Here is a 20706-nt window from a genome sequence, read left to right on the forward strand (position 1 = left end):
CACCTAGGCTACCTAGGCTACTAATAAGAAGCCTACTAAAGCCACTGAAGCTAGACCTTCCACTAAGATTACCACTAAAGATAATGATAGTGAAGCTAATGTTATAGAAATCGACTAACCTTCTACTCCTATAAAATATAAGGGTAAAGAGCCTATTTATATAACGCCACTAATAACTATCACCAACCAAATTAGTGATGGGGCTATTAAGGAATTAGCTAAGACTGCTAACCGCTTTAAGGAGTCCTAAAAGCTAAAAAGCCCCTATAATTTCGACCAGTGGAAGCAGGCCCTTACAATACAACTCAGGGCCTTTAAAATAGCTAATTTTGTCAACGACCCCTCTATAGTAAGGCACTTTAATGAGTCTGAGCAGGCACTTTTACTATTAATGCTAAAGAATAGCTGTGGTGAAGAAGCTGCAGAGGCTATAGACTGGTGTAATAACCTAGAGGAAGCCTACCTTTTACTGGTGGCCTAGTACTACCACTCACCAGAAGTACAGTAGGCATACTTATACCCTACGTTTCACACCCTTATATTTACTGGTTATAAAGGCACTTTAGAGGCTTTTAATAGCGAATTTAATAGCTATATATCTCGCCTCAGAATCCTAAGTTCTAAGATCGACTCTTTTAACCAAGTTAACCAGTATCTTTAGGCTATAGAGGGGGTATTTACCCGCTAGACTAAACGCTAACACTCTATAATTAGGGCTTATAGCGCCCAAGGTGTTATTAACAGCAGCAAATTTAACCTCTAGTATTTTATAGTTAACCTACTAGAAGAATAGCGTTCTAAAGGGTCTAATAAGGTAGCTACTAATAATAACCCTAAGCAGCTTAAGGCTTCTAAGGACTCTAAGAATAAAGGGTCTGCTAATGCCGCTTTTACTAATAATAATAGCAAGAATAATTCTACTAATAATAGGAAAAAGAAGCAGTAATAGAAAAAGAAACAGGACTGCAGCAAATAGCAAGATATTAAGGCTTTTATTATAGGCAACTATAATACTTAGGATATTAATATATCTTATTCTTCTTTATCTATATCTACTGATATAAGCTATAGTGCTAAATCAGGCGGTAGGACCCCTAAGGATGCCCTCCTTTACGATATAGGCTCCACTTATCATATTGTTAATGATAAGAAGCATTTTACTACTTTTTACCACTTTAAGAAGGATGATAAGCCTGTTATTACTACTGGTGGTGGCCCTATTTCCCCTACTAGTTGGGGCATGGCACGATTTACTATGCTATAGGGCGTTAATCCCACCAAATGGGGTATTATAGAGCTTAAGAATGCCCTATATATTCCTACCTTAGATATTAATATTATTAGCGGTATAAAGCACTATACCGCTAAAGGGGTATTAATTAAAAATCAGCTTTAGTCAGCAAGCCGTAAATATATCGGCATTTTTAACTTTGAAAAATACGGCTTTTTCCTTCCACAGAAAGGAATAGATATACTACTACTGCATCAACCTTGCAGCCATTATACTATTACTAATAGTATAACAGTAGAAGTCCCTAGCCCTACTAACCCTGCTGATTATAGTGATCCTGAGGATACCACTATTACCCCTGTTCCTACTACTGCAACTAATAAGGAACCTGTAGAGGCTACTAGCCCTACTATTAACTCTCCCGCTATTACGATTAGCGAAGAGCCCGCTATTACGACTAGCGAAAATCCCGTAGTGGCTACTAGCCTTACTCCTGCCCCTATAGCTACTAATATAGAATATCAGAAGTTATTATAGTTAGCCGGCATTTAGCATGTACGGCTAGGGCATATAGGTATTTAGCTACTTAAAAAGACTTATGCTAATACCCCTGGTCTTCCTAACCTTAATAAGGTTAAAGATGCTGATTTTCGCTGCCTAGCCTATATATAGGCTAAGAAGGTTAGAAGACCTTCTAAAGATACGATTCTAAATCTAGCTAAATGCCTGGATATTATAGAAGGTGATACTTTTGCTATATCACCTATGCCATATAATAAACGACCTGTTGCCCTTATATTAGTAGATAGAAAATCCCGATTTCGTTGGCTATACTTACTGCCTAATAGGGAAGGCACTATTATATTTAAAGCATTATAGAGCTTTATATAGAGCCTATAGGTTAGATATGGTAAAACGCCTGTTGAATTCCACTATAATGGTGGAAATAAAATTAATAAAATGCTTAGTGATTGGCTTATCGAACAGGGTATAACTTTTAATATATCTTGCCCTTATATTCACGAACAAAACGGCCTAGCTGAGCGGTCTATTAGGGTTATAGCTGATAGGCTATATGCTACTATGGCCTGGTTAAGGCTTCTATCTAACCTCTAGTCTGCTGTAATTACTAGCGTTGTTATGCTAGTAAATATAATAGCTATTACTAATAGACCTTCTAGCCCCTATCAGGAGCTATTAAAGGATTATGACCATATTACGCCGGAGCACTACCCTGATCTTATTAACCTTAGGGCCATTGGAGTAGCTATTGAAGTACTTATACCACACGAAAAGCGTATAAAAAGCCGCAAATTAGCGCCCTGTACCGAGCTTAATAGGCTCCTTACCACTCTAGGTAATAATACTTACCTAGTCTACCTTCTAAAGAAGAAGGTTATTACTAAAATAACTTTTATTACCTTTATTCATCAAAATGAAGGTATAGGCCCTATTTCTAATGGCCTAGAAGGAGACTTTCATAGAGGGCAAAATACAGGTTTAGAGGGGGTATTTAGCAGAGAATCTGCTATTTTACTAGATGACCTAGAAAGCATTCTTAACCTTACTAACTCTACTAACCTTACTAGCATTACTAATACTAATGCTATACCGGATGACCTAGAAAGTATACCGGACCCTACTAATACTAGCGTTATTAATACTAATGCTACCTTGGATAACCGTCCTACCTTGGATAACCGTCCTATATTATAGTCCCCGGCTACTGCAAAGGATGACCTTATAGATATCCTTACTAGCCTTACTCCTGCCGACCTTGCTGGCCCTGCTGGCCCTGCTGGCCCTGCTATACCTGCTAGCCCTACCGACCCTACTAGCCCTACCGACTTATTCCCTAATCAGGATTTATACCACCTGATATAGGATTCCTACTATACAGCTAAGCGTAAGCTAGCTAAAAAGGCCCCTGATGGTACGCCTAATAGCTGGAAGGATATGCTATGAACCCTAAAAAAGAAAAAGACCTTTGGATAAAGGCACTATTTAAGGAATTCGAGCAGCTTTTAGATACTAAAGTTTTCCAGTTTATTCCTAAGTCTAGCGTTCCTATTGATAGGAAAATTATACGCAATAGGCCTGTTTTTTGGGTTAAAAAGGATGCTAATAATCAGCCTATAAAATATAAGGCTAGATTAGTTGTTAAGGGCTTTATGCAGGTCGAAGGAAAGGACTTCTAGCATACTTATGCTTCTACCTCTATCCTACCCACCTAGAGGGTTATACTAGCTTTAGCTGCTAGTAATAACTGGGAAATAGAGCAGATCGACTTTATAGGCGCCTTCCTAAATAGCGAACTTTCTGAGACTATTTATATGGATATCCCTAACGGATTTCTTGAATTTACGGAAAGTCTACTAACTGATAGCAAGTTTTGGTCTAATATACAGCGCCAATGGCTACTAATTTTTACTTAAAGAAGCTGGATTTAACCCTTCTATTAAGCAAGCTATCTTGCTAAAGAAGGCCCTATACGGGCTAAAACAAGCACCCCGCGAATGGCAATACCGGCTAAAAGACCTGATTTCTAGTAAAGGTTTTTTACCTTTAGCTTCTGATGCTGCCGTCTTTTATAATAAGTAAACCAGCACCTTTATCGTCACCTATGTTGACGATTGCCTATTAGTTAGTCTAAATATAACTTATATTAACTAGCTAAAAAGGAAATTCCATAAGGTCTATACTATAGAAGACCGCGGTCCGGCTTCCTTTTTTCTAGGTGTATAGATTATACGAAATAGGAAGGAAGGTCTATTGTGGCTACACCAAGCCCAATTTATAGCAGAGGTTTTTAGCTAAATTCGGCTTACAGGATACTAAACCTCAGCTTATTCTACTTTAACTAGGGATTCTAAATGAATCTAGTGGAAAAGATCTTAGCCCTACTGATCAGAGCCTTTATTAGAGCCTTACTGGCACTATAATGTGGCTTATAATGATGACTAGGCCCGACCTAGCATTTCCTATCCAATACCTTTCTCGGTTTATGTCGAAAGCAACTAATATGCATCTAAATGCTGCAAAAGGCAGCTTTAGTTACCTTAAAGGCACTGAGAACCTAGCTATTTGCTTTAGTGCTACTAAAAGCAACCAACAGCCTATTATAGCCGCTTATTCTGATAGCGACTTTGCTGGCTGTAAAGAAACCTCTAAATCTACTGGAGGCTTCCTGACTACTATTAATAGTAGTCCTATTAGCTAGCGTTCTAAGCGAGCCTCTTTAGTAGTGCTATCTACTTTAGAAGCTGAATCTGATGCATTACTTGAGACTATCCGCGAGGTATAGTGGCTTTCTAACCTTTGTAAGGAGCTAGAAATTAATATTTTACGCCCTATACCGCTATACTGCGATAACCAGGGCTCCATTTCAAATTCTAACGACCCTAATCAGCACGCTCGCACTAAGCATACGCTATTAAAATTCCGGTATATTAGGGAGCAAGCCTAGCTGGGCTTGGTTAAAATTACCTATTTACCTACTAATAGTATGCCTGCTGATGGTCTTACGAAGCCACTGCCGGGCCCTAAATTTACTAGGTTCCGCGAGTTACTAGGTCTTAGGGCCTGCTAACTTATACTAACTTACTTTTACTAAGGTTTTTCTTATGTTTTTCCTTAGCACTTTTTACTGCATTTTCTTTCCCTATCCTTTATACGATTAGCTTGCTACTATAGTAGCTAATCAGAGGGGGTGTTAAAATCCTATAGTAGCCTATTAGGCTGCTGGCCTTATGCCCTACTGGCCTACTAACCTTCTGGCCCTTATACCGCCTCTTGGACTTATGGTAGTATTACCTTAGGCCTTTGCCTTCTACCTTAAGGATTTTCAGTGGATTATTTACTGTATATCAAGTAAGGTAGGCCTTGTTGAAAAGGTGTGGCATTGCTAAATTAGCGTGGTTGCCTACTAGCGTGGTGGCGGCCTACTAGCGTGGTGTGGCATTGCTAAATTAGCGTGGTGGCCTACTAGCGTGGTGGCTAGTCCACTAGTGTGGTGGTTAGTTACTAGTGCGGTGACTAATTACTAGTGCGGTGGTTAGGGTGGTTGGAAAGGTCGGATATAGCGGGGTTGCTGACGTATCATAGCGAGCATTACGGGGAGCTTTCTTACTGGCTACCTTGGATGCCTGGGCCCACCCCTCCTTCGTGTATATATAGGATAGCTTTTCCCCTTCTTTCTAGATAGTAGAAGGGCAGCACAATCGAACCTGTTAATGCACTACATGCCTCTTAACTTCCACCTTCCCTGCGTTTTTGGTTATCTTATATTTGCCTTGCCTTTACACTTGCCCTGCTTTATAGCACTTGTATAGTCTTAGGACTTAGTGAAAAATCTAGTATTTATACTAAGATTAGTTCACAGGTCGCAGACAGTCTTGTGCCATCTAGCTAGCTAGTAAGGCTCTGCTTTTATAGTGACCTTGAGAATTGCAATAATAATAAATGATCGTATATAGTGGAAATTATAGGATATAAGATCCTCCCGGGCTTATAACTATCGCGGTATGCGGGGCTTACTAGCGAATAGCCCTTAATTACTACCTAACAAGGGCGATATGTGCTCCTATATATAGTGCTCTATAGCATATCTAGCATATATAGGTGATAGTGCATATAAAACAAAAGAGAACTGCGCTAAAGGCCTATCTAGTAAGGACTTACGTATAAGTCATATGTGGCCTTTGCTACGCATCATACAAATGAGTGGACTAGCTCTAGTGGAGCTGGTAGTGCCTCCGATATGGTGCGACAGCATGTATATGTACATCTACCTACCTAGGTACCTACCTAAGGTACCTATGCACCATCTCCAGCACCAGCCCGCTCCCGCCAGGCGACCTGCTGCTGCTGCCGCTGCTGCTGTCCATGTACTCCGCACAGTACATGTGTGCCTCTGCAGCGCTTCCGCAGCTCTTCCGCAGCCAGCGGCAGACCGCATAGGCATGACGGAATTGTCCCGACAGTATAATGTCATGGCGCCGCCCATGTCGCCGCCCAAGTCGCCGCCAGCTTGGCCCGTCGAGCCTCGCTGATGCGCCGACGCGTTCTCGGCCGTCAGAAGCGGCCGGGAAACCGGCACTTGTCGTCCCTGCCAGGCGTGCATTGCCCTAGCCCTTTCCATGCCCTGCGCTGCGCTGCGCTGCGCTGCGCTGCGGTGCCGTGCCGTGCATTGACGTAGAGACCAGACTCTTTCAGCGCCGGTCGACTCCATTGCCTGTGCTTCAATCTCGAAGTCTGGAAAGTTGAACCTGGCAAGTGACCCTCCCCTCGGCGCACCCCCCCCCCCCCCCCTCCTTCCTTCCAGAAGCGGCTCTGCGCGCGCACCTTGTCCCGCCTCTTTATTTGCCCAGCTGCGTCCAGGCGCAATGGAAGCATCCAAGGAAGCCCCACGGGCCAGCAAGCTCGAGCAAAGAAAGCCACGAGTGCCAAGAGAAGGAAGGGGGAGGGGGGTTTCCCCCGGATCCATCGGTCAAAACTAGGAAGCAGCTCGTTGGCAAGACTCAGACCAGACCAGACCAAGACGCTACTGCTGCCGTGCCCAGGCCGCCAAATCAGCGGGATGCCGTGGACCGCTGGGCAAGCGAGCTTCCGTCGTTTCTTTTCTTCCGTTCTTTCTTTCTTTCCATTCCCTCCTTTTCTTCCTTTTTTTTTTTTCTTTCTTTTTCTTTTTTCCCCACCTTGTGTTCTTTTGGTCTTTGCCTCCCCCGTTTTCGATCGCATCCCGCATCGGCATCGCTACCGGCTCCCATTGCCGGGGTCTTTTCTTTTCTTGTCCTCTTTTTTTTTTTTTTTTTCTTTTTTTTTATACCGCTTCAAAGGTTTTTTCCCCTGGGGCGGTGGGGAACGGGCTTTTAGGGCAGTGCGGGGCGAGCTTATTGGCTCGGCTGGAGTCTCAACCCCCCCCAATCTGACCAAGGCTAATGCCCTCACGGGCAGACCAGCGAGGCGGGTGGGGCCATGATGCACATCCTTCTGGCGGGAGGGTTGCGGCCAGCAACAATGCCAGCCATACAGAGGCCAGGGTTAAAAATAGCAACAACAGGCTCGACTCGAGCCGGTCGTCTGGTAACCCTGGGCTCACCACCACCCTGGGGCCAATCCTCGAGGGGAATTCGGGCCAGGCCTGCCATCGCAGCAAGGCTAATCATTGCTTTCTTTTTTTGGTTTCCCATGCCCCGGGCCCTCGGGTCCCGTTTTGGGCGTTGGGCCTGGCACGGCGCAAATCTTCGCACCAGCCTCGCCGTGGGCAAAAACATCCTGATCAAGCGGCGGCCCATGGCAAGAACCCAGGATAATGCCACAAGGGCTCTCTTTTCCTCTCCTCTCATTCCACTGCTCCCCTCTCCTCTCCACTGCCCTCCGCTCCGCTCCGCTCCCCTTCGGCCCAAAGCCGGCTGGAGCGTTTTGGCCCGAGCGCAGCGCGGCTCCCAGCAACTGCCGGCCGCAGCCATTCATTCATGCATTCCCACGACAAGATAGGCGGGCCGGCTCGCCCAAGTCACAGTCAGTCACAACCTTGACATCAGGAGCAGCAAACCCGCCAGATGCGACTGCCTGGCCCGTGCCGCAACGAATCCCGCCGCGCTCGTCTTTGTCCCAGCCGAAACCCCCGCGGCGTTGCCCCCGATGAAGAATGAATAGCAAGATATATATATATATATATATATGTGTATCATTAGCCAGTACGTGAAAGTATAGTAGCAGTTTGAACAGGCCGCACCAGACGTCTCAGCAGGCAAGTGCATACCGCAGACGACACGGGCTGCCGACGCAGAAAGCATTGACGCTTCGGGAAAGGCCCCCCCCCCCCCCCCCGCCCCTGGCTTGCCCGACCACTTTTTTAAGGCTTGCCAGCCCCCGGCAGGCCAGCTCCGCGGCTCCGCGGCTCCGCGCCTTTTGCCGGGGCTGATGGGCCCTGGTCGGCCGGACGGGGGCTGTCCTTGCCTCCGTGTGGCAAGGCGCTTTGCTGTGCTGCTGCCCTTCCAAGTCGAGCCCGAGGGGCACGATGAGCATGACACCGGCCAGCCAACCCCGTCTCGCACGGCTGCCTTGTCTTGTCTGGGTGGCAATAACCATTCGCGGACGGTGCTTCCTATTCTGTCGCGCTTCCCCCTCTTTTTTCTTGCTTCCCCCCTCTTGATTAATAATAACTTTGTTCTGTCTCATGTGCCGTTTGCGGGTGGGGGCCAACCCCCCCCCCGGTCTCCCATCTGTCCCGGCCCTACCAAGGCCAACCAACCGGTATCGGCAGGGCTGTACATCTCGGCGGTATATAGGGGTGCCTGCCGGTCAGGTTGACATCATGTTCGCCGCGCGAGCAGCTTCGCCCCTGCTAGGGCTGCGACCTTGCATCCGCAGGGACTGGCTCCGGCAGAGCGCAATAACCTGGATGGGTGCGCGCCCTGGAAGGAGGCCAATCCTTGAGACCTTTGGCGCGCCCCCCCCCTGGCCTCCTCTCCACTTGGGAATGCCGGCCAACCCAGCAGCTCCTTTGCTACGCAGAGTCGACATATTTTACCGTTTGCAGGCCGTGCGGTATAGGCCATGGGAGACCTGGTCAGACTGCCCTGCCCACAGCAAATGGGTCATGGCACAGCCGCCGGCCGGCGCCTTGCAGCCCTCTGCGGATTCTGGAGCATCTGGATCCGGGGGCCAATTCCCGGGACGGGTCTGGACCTCCTCCGTCTAGGACGCAGAGCCTCGGCAGCAATAGCAAACGACTATATAAATTCCTAGGGTAGGTCTAAATATATCATGTTTAGCACTTGGCGAGGGACCAAGAGACCTCCCCCGTCCGGGCTGCAGAGTCTGGCCAGCGACAGCAAACGACCACGTGAATTCCCGGGGTAGGTCTGAATACATCATATTCGGCACTGGACGAGGATCCAAGGGACCTCCTCCCTCCAGGCTGCTGGTCTCGGCGCTCGGTCTACAGTCTCGCCAGCGACGGCAAACGACCACGAGAGCCCCCCCCCCCAAGGGGAAGCTACGCCGCGACTTCACAGCGCAAGGCAGGGATAACAATGGGACTCGCGACCGACAATATCGGGGTATCATCATGAGGCGCGCGCAGGGGCGCTTTCAGAAGCCCCCTTATTTTCTTGGAGCTTGACATTGTCGCGGTGCGACGGAGGGTTTCCTGCCGGCTTTGTTGCTCTTCATTCGCAAGTCCAACAAGAGCCACAGCCGCAGACACGTCCAGAGCTCAAACTGGTCGGCTTTATGCCCACCGTCCGTCCATGTTGGCCTCGACGACCCGTCGGCAGTAGTAAGCGGCCAACGCCCTGGGCGATGTCCCGCATCCCCATCAAGCCAAGTTGTCTCGGCAAAGCAGCGCAGACCGGAACCACGAGGCAAAAAACCCGCGCTCGCTATAACGGCGGCCCGTCAAGGGCTTCCCCGGCCGGCCAACAGGCAGACAGAGACCAGCATCTCTTGCCGACTTTTTGGTCTCCCCCCCCACCATGGTGCGGTGGTTGGATCTTTTGCGGCCCTTGGGCCTTGACCCCCTTGGCTTTGGCTTCCGCGAGCCCTGCCAAAATCTCCTTTTAGCCAACACCACCACCAACTTCTCATACAAGCATTGCCGCCATCTCGTCCTTTGTTTGAAAAGAGTCTCGTGTCCGAAAAAGGGCGCCAACCCCGGGGTGTGACAGGGCCGTTTTCGGCAATGCTCCAGGTGCTTATTTTCCCCTTGACCTGAGCTTCCCGTGTCGGAGCGGCGATTGGCTGTCGCGGGGCCGCGCGATAAAACGCATTGGGGCTATTGAGACAACGTCCCCTTGCCCCTGCCAGGCCAGAGCCTTACAGCGTGTGCCGACGGCCGTGTGTGTCCCTGGTACCTGGGCTTTGGACCTGTCTGATTCCTGTAAGCCGGTGCTGAGGAAATTTGAGCTCCATTTGCGCCCTTCTTTGGCGGAAGGGGGGGGGGGGTGTTTCAGCATCCAGCCCGGCATCCAGCCCGGCATCCGGAACCCACGCTCGCCGTGGCCAGTCGCAAGTTGCCCAACCCGCCACGCCCACTGCACAACCGCAGGGCAGGCCCCAGGCCTGGCTGCTACCCTACCCCTTTGGGCTGCGGGGGGGGGGGGGGGGGGGGGAGCTGGGGCGCAATCGCCGACCCGGGTCGGGGCTGCTCTCCAGTGGCCGGTGAGGAGACGCATCCCCGGACCAGCATCGCGTGGCCCTGGAAAGCGCAGGCGATGACGACAATGGGCGCCGCCGCCAGGTTGCTGCTAGCCCTAGCGCGCGCGGCTATCCCCTGGCAACGTGGTGCTCCTGCCGGGGCTGTTCCAAGGAAGCAGCAACATGAACCAGACGAAGACGGGCGAGGGGGAAACCAAAGGGGAAGAAAATCGATAGGCTGGGGCGGCCAGCCGAGCGGCCACGACGCGGCGGACGCCAAAGAGTTTGTTGATACAACGTTTCATGGGATCGGACGCCGGACGCCAGCCGCTACATGCACGTTTTGCTTGGCGCTTGCGTTCACCGCTTTCCCTGTCTGGTGGGGGGGTCAGGTCAATCTTGTCTGTCGAGGGTCGAGGGTCGAGGGTCGAGGGTCGAGGGTCACAGGACCTTGGGACAATGACGGCATGGGCGTCGCTAGTGCGCTGCGTGGCGGATGGGCCGATTGCCGCCTACATTGACACGATACTGTACATACGTGGCAGCTGCAGCCAAGCGTGGTGGGCTGCTGGTTGCTCCCAGCCGCAACGCAACGCAACGCAACGTCTCGTTGTCGATCATGGCTTGTGCTGTGCTGTGAGCGCCCGCGGCCGAGTCGGGAGTTTCAGCAGCCAGCGGTACGCCGTATTATTTTTGCAGCAAGATGCGCGCCGCGGGCCAAAAATATATATATATTTATATATATAAAACCGTAAATCGAAAATTTAAAAGAAAAAAAAAAAAAAAAAAAAAAAAAAAACACCCCCCCCCCCCCCCAGCAGCCCTACCGATATTCACCATGCCATGCAAACATGCTGCTGCTTGCTTTGCTTTGCTTTGCTTCATGTTGCCTGCGGAATTTTCTGCCAAACTCCGCCAGCTCGCCACTCGGACGCCCAAGACGTCCTGGTCCCGGTCCATCCAGTCTGGAGCCCGCCAGACGACATTACTTTTCAGGCCCGCACCGCCCAAAGGCGTTTCCCCTTTCTCCAGGCTAAGGCGAGAACGGGCATGGGGCGCTTCCAGATTTGTGTCGATGCTACGTGTGTTGACTGTTGACCGTTGACTGACTGCGTTGAGACACCCCGGCTGGCTTGGCTTACCTTACCGTTCCCTCAGCCCCCCCAGCCTAGGGCAATCTTCCAGGTCCCTTGGCCCTAATTTTAGAAACGGCGCCGCGCACCGCACCGCACCGCTCGGCACCGCCCCAAACTGCAGAGCTTGACCGCCCTGGGCTCTCTGCCTTGGCGTCTGGGCCAGCGACGACTTTTCCGCCGCGAGGCCACCAGACTGCAACGGTAAAGTCCGACCCCCGGGGGGAGGGGGGGGGGGGGGGGGTCTGATGGGCCCTACTTTTTGCTTTTCGCGGCCCCAAGATGCCGCCAGCGTTGCCCTGCCAAGAAAGCCCAGGAACCCCCCCCCGTGCCACTTGGCGAGAAAGCCCGAAGGCGTGGTTGGACCGCGAGAGCAGGCCCCCCCCCTCCCCCCGAGATCGCCATGCTCTCGTGAGACTTTCTTTGGCTTGCCACGGGCCCCCTGGGGTGCGTTGTGCGTTGTGCGATGTGCGATGTGCGTTGTGCGATGTGCAATATGCGTTGCGTGCGTGGCCCGCCCGTCCACACCCCGGCGTGGCGTGGGCTGCGCTTGGCTCGCTGGGTTTCGGTTCGGTCACAGTATGTACCGAGTACCATCATCGTTCTTTTGGCCCGTGGAACCCAGGTTGCGCCGCTGGATCCTCCCGCCAAGGCCAGACATTCCCAAGTCCCTCGTGGTTGGTTTCTGGGCGTGCCACCGCGGCCAGAGAAGCCGCAGACAGCCCCGACATCCACATCCACGACGGGGTTGGGCACTTGGGCACCTGGGCACCTGGGCACTTGGGCCAGACCAGACAAGACAGGCCCAGGCAGGGACAGGGGAAGCCCAAGGAGAGCAAACAAGACCTTGTCCCACGGACAACGAAACGCCTTAACTAACGTAGCCAGCTTCCCGCAGAGTCCGTCCGTACGTTCGTCCGTCCGCCCGCCCGTCTCCTTCCTGCTCCCCCCCCCCCGGGTCTGAGCACCGGCAAGGCTAATCGAACCTGACCATCTGCGCAGCCGACCTGGAGACGAGACGCCGTCAAGAAACCCCCCCCCCCCCCCCCCCGGCGGCTGCCGACATTTCGCGGTCGTGGTCATTTGGTGCTCTTGTCTGTCATCCTTCGTGTCGGCGGCAGCACCCAAGGACCTGGCAGCAGAACTTGTGTCGTGGCTGGCAGGTCTAGGAGGTAGGTAGTTGGCTTTACATGGTCCAAGCAGTGAGCAGTTGGCCGCTGCTGGTTTTGTCCTGCTACGGCTGCGGTACAGGGTAGCTGGCGCCGAATCACCGCATCACGGACCACCGTGTTTCCCGTCTCTGACTCGGAGCACGAGGGGGGCTTTTAAATCGTGCCCCTTGATATAAAGCAAAGTCCGTGTACCCGCCTCGTCCGTAGAGCACTCGACTCGACCTTGTTCCCAGAGCACGGTAGACACTTGGCCTAGGTATAGGTATGTACCTGGCAAATCCATGCCCCCGTGTACATCAAGTACGTGGACGCCAACCTCGTCCGCGGCAGCGCCCTCTTCCTCATCCGGAGCACAATAGACTTGGCCACATACAATCGCAAGTACATAGACACAATGCCTTGTCCGCGGTAGAGCCCTCGTCCTCATTCAGAGCCCGTAGACGCCATGTATAACCCTGCCTGCTCGCTTGCCCTTTCCCACGCGTCCTGGCCCGTCTCCACGCCATAAACTCGGACACGTCGGCACCTCAACGCGGTTTATATCCCCCCCCCGCGGGTTGTTGGCGTGGCCCGGTGCGGCCGTTCTATCTACCCAGATATAGTTCGACTACCTGATGAAATGAAGAAAAAACAAACTGAAATGCTTGGATGGCCGCCAGAGCCCAAAGGGGCTCGGGGGATGCGCGTGAAAACCCCCATCATCAAGCGCTGGTATAACCCGCATTGTATAACAATAAGAATTTCCACCACCCAGCCACCACCGTGCATACGAGTTTCCGAGTTCAAAACCCCCCCCCCCGTCAGCAGCTCCCGCCTCGTCCGACCATGCCCTGTTTTTCTTTGGCTCATTGCGTCCCGGCTGAGGGGTCCGATGCTTCCGTGGCCCAGGGCTAGCAGCACCCTCCTCTCTCCTTGTTCCATTGTTCCGTCATGAAAACCCCCCACCCCCACCAGAAGAAAGGGAAAAATAAAAACAGGTCAAACAGAGTATTGGCTTGTGAGCTTTTGACGGTCCTGCGGCCGTAGTTGGGCCAGAAATTCGTTAAACTGCGGCATCATTTGCTTGTAGACGTTGAGGACCTGACGAGAAGAAACACGTCTCCTGTTAGCAACTTGCCAGGAATGGCAGCGTAGTCTTTGTGTGGAAAAGGGAGGCAACCGTTCGAGAAGCTACTTACGTGCTGGAACACGTCGTCAAGTTCCTCCTTCAACGGGCTCGGCAGCTCAGGGTCTTCGTATTGTGCCACTGCCGCAAAGTAGCCCAGCAAGACCTTCTCCATGGCCTGGGGGTTCTGCGAAACAACCAGGGAGAATCCCTTAAAGGCAGAGGCCTTTTCCTCGGTGGCGCCAATCTTCTTCATCAGGGTCAAAAAGTCCTCCGCAAAGGTCGGCAGCGCCGGAGCCAGCAGCTCCGAGTTGTGGATCCCCAGACGGCCCAGCGCAATGGCGGCGTTTTCCGCGAGGCTCTTTGGCACCCGGGGGTTGCTCATAATCTCGACCAGGTGCTTGACAAGGCCGGGGGCCCATTCGGCCATGCCTTTGCCGTGCCTCATGGTGATTTCGCCGAGCGACCAGCAGGTATTGTTATACGCTCCAAAGCCATCGCCGACTTCGTCGTCCAGCATGGAATCCAGGTCGAGCTGCTTCAGGGCAATGGGCACTATGACGCCGAGATGCGGCCGCATCAGGGGGTAGGCGTAGTTTGCGCAGTCGCCCAGCAGCGCGTACGCCGACTGCCTGACCTCGTCGGCGGGATCCTCCATGCAAAAAGTGAGCAGCTCGAAAAACGGCTGGGGAGAGTTCTTGACGAGCTCGGCAGAGTGCTCCTCTCCCAGCGCCTGCACAATGGCGCTCAAGAGGTCCAGGCTGGTCACCAGGAAGTCCTTGTCCGGCGCGTCGAGGGCGGCGTTGCCGGCAGCCGCCAAGCTCTGTTCCAGGTTCATGTGGATGATGTTGATGCACCGCGCAAAGATTTGCCGGGCGTAGGGGGCAAAGGCCGGCCCCAACGCCAGCGCGACGTACGACAGGCATTCCAGCAGGGGGAAAACCTCTCGAGACTGATCCGTCACCACGTTGTATCTCTCGTTGAGCGCCGGCATCAGCTGATCCTTGAGTTCGGGGGTGGCGAGCAGGGATCCGGTACGTTCGGCCAGGGTTTGGACGCAGTCGTACAGGACGTACATGTTCCTGTCCTTGTACTTGCGAAAGCACCGGACAAACTGCTGGATGATGGGCCCGCAGTAAGGTTCCAGCAGGGCACCTGCCTTGTATTCGATGTTGGCAAAGGCCGATGCGCCAGCGGCTTGGACCTTTTTGTTCCTGTCGAGCATCTTTCGAAGTATGCCGTCCATCAGAGGCACAAAGTATTGCTCCCTGTCGCCGTCTGGCAGTTCCGCGGCCCATTCTGAATAACGACCCAATGTCCAGCAGGTGATTTGGCGAACGACGGGCTCGGGGTCCTCCAGGAGCGAGATCAGGTACGGGACGAGTTCGGGGAGGTGCGGCACAACAACATCCATGCAGCCCTCGGCGACGGCACCCAGGGCCAGCACGGCAGCCTCGCGGTGCGGCCAATCTTGGTGCTTCAGATTTTGAGACAGGTAGGGAAAGATGGCCTCAAAGACTGGATTTCGAAAATCCTTGGCGAAGACATCCAACGCGGCCGCGGAGCACTTGCGCAGCGTCCACTTCTCATCAGGGTTTTCGTCGCCGTCATCTGGGTCGTCAATCTCGCCCTCTTCGAGATCGTCATCCAAGCCAGAAGGTTTGCCTTCACCGCCACGCCTGTCCTTGTCATCAGGGGAGTCGCCATTTGCGTTTACGGTTCGGTTCAGGTTCTTCTTGGCGAATGCTGGCTTGATATCCTGCTCCCTATCCTGTTCGTCTTCGTCATCCGAAGCACCGCCAAGCAGAGCGATATCATCCCCGCTGTAAACCATGCATTCGAGCAAGACGGGGATGATTTTGCCCAGGTGGGGTTGGAGGGCCCGCCACAAGTCATCATGCTCCCCTACCGCGAGCCAGAACTCGGCAGCTTCGCAGGCGAGGTCCTCGTCGTCACCTTTCTGCTGCGAAATGATGTAGTCGACCAAACCGCCAATGTGGGGCTGCAGCTTGTCGGGCCGGGTTTCGACGAGATGAACAAAGGCGCGGCACACTTGACGTCGCACGTCGGGGTTGTTGTCGCTGGACAGGACAAAAAGATGTTGCAGCAGTTCGTCGATGGAATTGAGCATGGCTTGCGAAGCCCGAGGGGCGAAGACGTTGATGGCGGTCAAGGCTCCAGCGCGGACCTTGGGAAGATGGCTCTTGGTGGCAGCAATGAGCTGCGGGAGTACATGGTTCAAGGGTCGCTGCCCGTTAACCTCCCTCAGGAAGAGCCGAGGGCTATCCTCGCAGATTTTCACCAAGGCAGACATGGCCCCCTCTTGGCCCTCGTTGAGCACGTCGCCGTTGGCATTCCTAACCAGGTCGAGCAACTGGGGAATCAGGTCCGGCCAGGTCAGCAGGCCGCCCCTGCGAATAACCTCGGACGCAATATTTCCAGCATAGTTGCGAATCTGGGGGTTTTTGTCTTGCAGACACATGGGCACTGCCAGTTTGATAAAGCTGAGACTCTCGTCGGGTATGCTCTTCCAGTCGGACTTGACATTGTTTTTGAGCATGATTCCGGCAGCCGATCGTACAAGGTGATAGTCGCTTTCGCTACATTGCACGCCCTCGGGCGGCTGAACGCTGGAAAAGAGGTAGGCCAAGTAGTTGTTGATATCCGGCGATGACTTTGCTTGTTGAAGCATCTTTGCGGACACTTTAGCAGCCAGTTCCACCACATGGGAGGGGCGGTTGGGGCCATCCTTACCGCTTCGGCATTCTTCTGGGCATTTTTATCAAAGCCGCTCAGCGAGTCTCTGAGACAAGCAGCAAGCTGCCTGACCGAGTCCTGGGACGGTTGCCAGGACATGTTGGATGTTTTGGAAAGACGGTGGGGACGGCGGGTCGCTCGCGTATGCCTTGTCTGCCTGGTGCGGAGAACCGAGGGAGAAGTAACAGCTAGCAACTGACCGAGTGTTGCTGCATGTCCTTTTCAGTGGTGACTGACTAGCCGAGTAAAACGGGCAAGAGAATGTTAGCCTGGGTGGAGGGTTATGGTTATGGGTTCGCCTATCCAGTAGATGCAATTGCATACCGGAATGAATGTTGCTCAAAAATCTGCCCCTCTTGACTCGGAAGACTAGGGTCGTGGGGCCACTTGGATCAGGGCACAGTTTGGGCCACAGTTTCCGGCCCGACAGCGCGTGTGGATGATGTGCGGCAACGGGAACAGGCGGCAGGAGGAACGAGGACCGAAAGATCCCAAGGCGGTCGCGCGAGCGTCTATGCACCTTGAATGCACATGATGGTGCCACGATTAAAGCCCGTTTGCAAAGCAAAATCCGGCTCAGCGGGCTCGAATACTTGTGCGCGACTCACGAGGAGGGGGGGGGGAGGGGATGGCCGGCGGGGTGCGATAACGATAACCCGGCCCTGTCCCGTGCACCTGACTTTCGAAACCGGGCCCTCCGTGAAAAGAACGAGGCAGGAAAACATGAAAAAAAAAAGGAACATGAGCAAGGAGACTCCAACAGGTCGCAGTGCAGTAGTCCCGACAGACTCCCTGCAAGCTTTCTGCAATTCATCATCTGGAAGAGTCCCCATTTACGGCCAACGCCCCGAGACCAGCATCTCTGAGCTTGTCCAGCGTCACCTGAGCAATGTCCTTGAAAGCCTCCATTTCCTCCTCCACAGTCCCTCCCATGCCGGTGTTTGCGAAACTCATCGAATTGGTAACGTAGACGGGCAGCTGGACCCTCCTCGCCAATAGCTTCGCCAAGCGCGTGGTGAATTCCACACTGGGCTCTGAAGCGAACAAGGTCGTGGCGAGCGGCTGTTTGTCATCGAAACGCTGTGACGCGGAAAAAAAAAAAGAGAATTACAGGTCAGCGCCCCCCCCCCCTCTCCACTGCTGCGTCGTCGACGGGGCTTGTTTTGCTGGATGGAGGAGGGCGGCAGAGGGTCATACATTTGGCAAAGCGTAGACAAAAGATCCCATGGGTTTCGGCGCCGCCAGCTCATCCGGCGTCGAGGTGGTGAGCGAGACGACCAGCGCCTTGGCTTGCGTGCTGAGCCGCAGGTAGATGCGGGTGTCTAGCGAACGAGGGAGGGGCAAGGACAAGCTGAGAGTGCCCTGCTGGATAGCCGACATGGCCGAGAGGACCCGTCGACTCGGACGGAGAGGCTATCCGGAGTACAGGCGTGATGATGTGATGATGGTTGGGACGCGCGCTGCTGGCAAACTGCACGAACGAGTTGGCAGGTGTCGGGTCGATGCCTGTTTGACGCGAGGCAAACTGTTAGAGGGAAATTGGCTTGTCTGTAATGTGGATATCGGTCATATCCGAGGTCGGATGTGCCGAGTTCTCCCTGGATCAGTAAGCCCTTAGGGGTACCCCCTATCCCACTATAAATAGCTGGGAATATAAGTCTCTTAGAGAAGACTTGGTTCCTTCAATCAAGCATTATCGCATTTTCCCTGTGCATTCTGATATGGTAGCAATTGCGTAAATATCACAACAAAAAACCTTATTCTTATCCCTTACCTTGTGGCCCAGCCTTAAGATCAACTGTTATCTTTATTTTGCTGTAAAAGCTACTATTTTCCGGATCCTATTTAAGCAAGCTCCGGGTTCCCCGTTGAATCCATCAAAAGCCTTATTGCTAATATACTCGTGTGGCCTCGTTAATTAAAAAGGAGGCTATTTAGGAGGAAAATAGTAATATTTCCTTTAAAAGTAACCAACCGATATTTTAACCGCTATTTTCGTTAGACTAATTCGTGCCCTGAATATCGTTATCAGCGAAAATAGGTACTATTACTAATGATAGCTCCAAATTAGTAGTCAAGCTGATATCCCGATATAATTGGGATATCTGGTATGATTATATTTAAAAGTGTGCTTTGGAGGATAATATTTGGATATTCGTTGACCCTAAGGGCTCGGCGATACTAAATATACCTCTTCTGCCGGCGTAGGAATTGGATGAACCTATCTATTTTATATAGGCATTAGTATCAATACCTATATCGGCAGTAATAGCCGATTCATTAATAAAAGCTGCAGATCGTACCCCTTCTGCAAATACTAGAGCTGCATTAGCAGCTAGGGCATTATCAGCAGCACTAACGGTAAGAATAAGAACAATCCGGCTATAGTAAGTTAAGAATATTGAAGAAAACCACCACTTTAAGCCGATATAATGCCCTAGTGGTATTAGTACTGCAGAATGGATGAAATAAGCTAATATTTGGTATAACTTTTAGAACGACTATTATATAATGTTTAGTTGGAATCTTCGAGTATATACGGTATGGTTTGAATTAATGCTGAGCCTTAGCTATAAGATATTAGTGGCAGGCGATCGGAACATTCGAGGAAAAATTTAATGCCTAATAGAACGTATACAATTAGTTTAGCTTATTATCTGGGAATACCTCGAAGAAAAATTCAAATAGGCTATATAATATAACCTCAGAAGATATAATATGGAGGAATAGTTTAACGAAATCTCTATATTGTATAAGCGATTAGTGCGAATAGACTCGATCTTTATTAATAGGAATATACCTACTAAATAGCTAGCAGAAGCTCTTCGTTAAAAGTATCCTGCCTTTAAGGAAAAAATCCTTAATCGAATAGTAAAAGCATAGGAATAGAATAAATATCTTAATTTTCTAATGACTATTAAATATATTCAGTAGAAATAAGAGCTAGAAGAGAAGGGGAAGGTTAGTAGTAGTTATATAGTATTTGTGACTAACGATACTAAACCTTTATTGTAAGCTGCTTCTAGCGATACTTTAACTTTATTTTCGGCAGAGAAAAAGACCTGCAAATACTATAGTAAGCCTTATATAGTAAAGGGGCCTTATTATAAGAATTATTAGATATTAACTTTATTAATAGCTCTAAACTATTTAAAAAATAGGATTAGTAAGAAAAGCTAGGAAGCTATATATAAAAAGATAAAAAAGGAATCTAAAGAGGTGTAAGATATATTTAAAGCCTTTTAAGATAAATATAAGGGCAAAAGCAAAAGCAAAAGTAATAATAATAATAATAAGGAAGAAGATAGATTAATAGAGAAAGAAAAGGAAGATAAGGTATTTATAATATTTATTCTTTCTATAGGAACTTACCCGGATAATTTAGGCCTTTTGAAGTCTTATATTATGCTTAATAGTGGCGCTTTAATATACGTTTTCAATAATATGAAGTGGTTTACTAATATCGACTATAATATCGATGAGCACCTCGTTTGTAATACTTATAATAGTATTTTAAAAGTTCTCAGTATTAGCTCTATTCGAATTATATTATAGGATAGAAGGGCTATTACCTTTACTGATATTCTATATAATCTAATAATTATGGCGAATCTTCTTGCTATAAAAAAGATAAGAAATAAGGGATTATTTTGGAATAATAAAGTCGATAAGATTTACCTACGGAAAAATAGTCAATAAGAAGTTATCTTTTAAGTTTCTTAGGTAGAAGAAAGGCCCTATATCCTCTACTAAAGTAGCGGAAATAATATGCCTATAGATGAATTTATTATAAGGGCTTAAAATAAAGCCTTAATTATTAATAAAGCCTATTTGGCTTAAGGAGATAGCCGCTAGCCTAAAACTTCGATGAAAATGCCTTATGCTATCTAGTATATACGTTTTAGGCACTTAGGTTAGGATTTGATGGATTATATCTTTAAGGATGTATTATAGATGCCTAAGGAAAAAGAAGCTTCAAATTGTAAGGTTTATAATAGCGTGAAAATCGTAAAGTAGATATTACGGTTATTTTATAAGCTCTCAATGCCTTAAGAACCCTTTAAAGTAGTCTCTTTCGATCTATTTCTATAAGCTACTGCTTTCAACGGTAATAAATATATAGCGTTATTCACCTACCGATTTATAGGAATAAAGTATATTTTT

The 20706-nt window shown here is 50.3% G+C and overlaps 4 protein-coding genes across 4 annotated transcripts; 2 read left to right on the forward strand and 2 right to left on the reverse strand.

Moving 5' to 3' along the window:
* Window positions 1–8717: 8717 nt before the first annotated feature.
* UV8b_05954 (uncharacterized protein) lies at window positions 8718–8939 on the forward strand (the record flags this gene model as incomplete). Its single annotated transcript, XM_043143451.1, has 1 exon — window positions 8718–8939. One exon carries the CDS (start codon window positions 8718–8720, stop codon window positions 8937–8939), a length of 222 nt encoding a protein of 73 aa, XP_042999384.1.
* Window positions 8940–10452: 1513 nt separating this feature from the next.
* Window positions 10453–10896, forward strand: UV8b_05955 (uncharacterized protein; the record flags this gene model as incomplete). Its single annotated transcript, XM_043143452.1, has 1 exon — window positions 10453–10896. One exon carries the CDS (start codon window positions 10453–10455, stop codon window positions 10894–10896), a length of 444 nt encoding a protein of 147 aa, XP_042999385.1.
* Window positions 10897–13658: 2762 nt separating this feature from the next.
* UV8b_05956 (uncharacterized protein) lies at window positions 13659–16641 on the reverse strand (the record flags this gene model as incomplete). Its single annotated transcript, XM_043143453.1, has 3 exons — window positions 13659–13760; window positions 13859–16477; window positions 16540–16641. The coding sequence occupies 3 exons, from the start codon at window positions 16639–16641 to the stop codon at window positions 13659–13661; spliced, it is 2823 nt and encodes a 940-aa protein (XP_042999386.1).
* Window positions 16642–17355: 714 nt separating this feature from the next.
* Window positions 17356–17922, reverse strand: UV8b_05957 (uncharacterized protein; the record flags this gene model as incomplete). Its single annotated transcript, XM_043143454.1, has 2 exons — window positions 17356–17622; window positions 17740–17922. The coding sequence occupies 2 exons, from the start codon at window positions 17920–17922 to the stop codon at window positions 17356–17358; spliced, it is 450 nt and encodes a 149-aa protein (XP_042999387.1).
* Between the last annotated feature and the right edge of the window lie 2784 nt (window positions 17923–20706).

Source organism: Ustilaginoidea virens, chromosome 4, assembly GCF_000687475.1.
Source record: "Ustilaginoidea virens chromosome 4, complete sequence".
Taxonomy (NCBI): Eukaryota; Fungi; Ascomycota; class Sordariomycetes; order Hypocreales; family Clavicipitaceae; genus Ustilaginoidea; species Ustilaginoidea virens.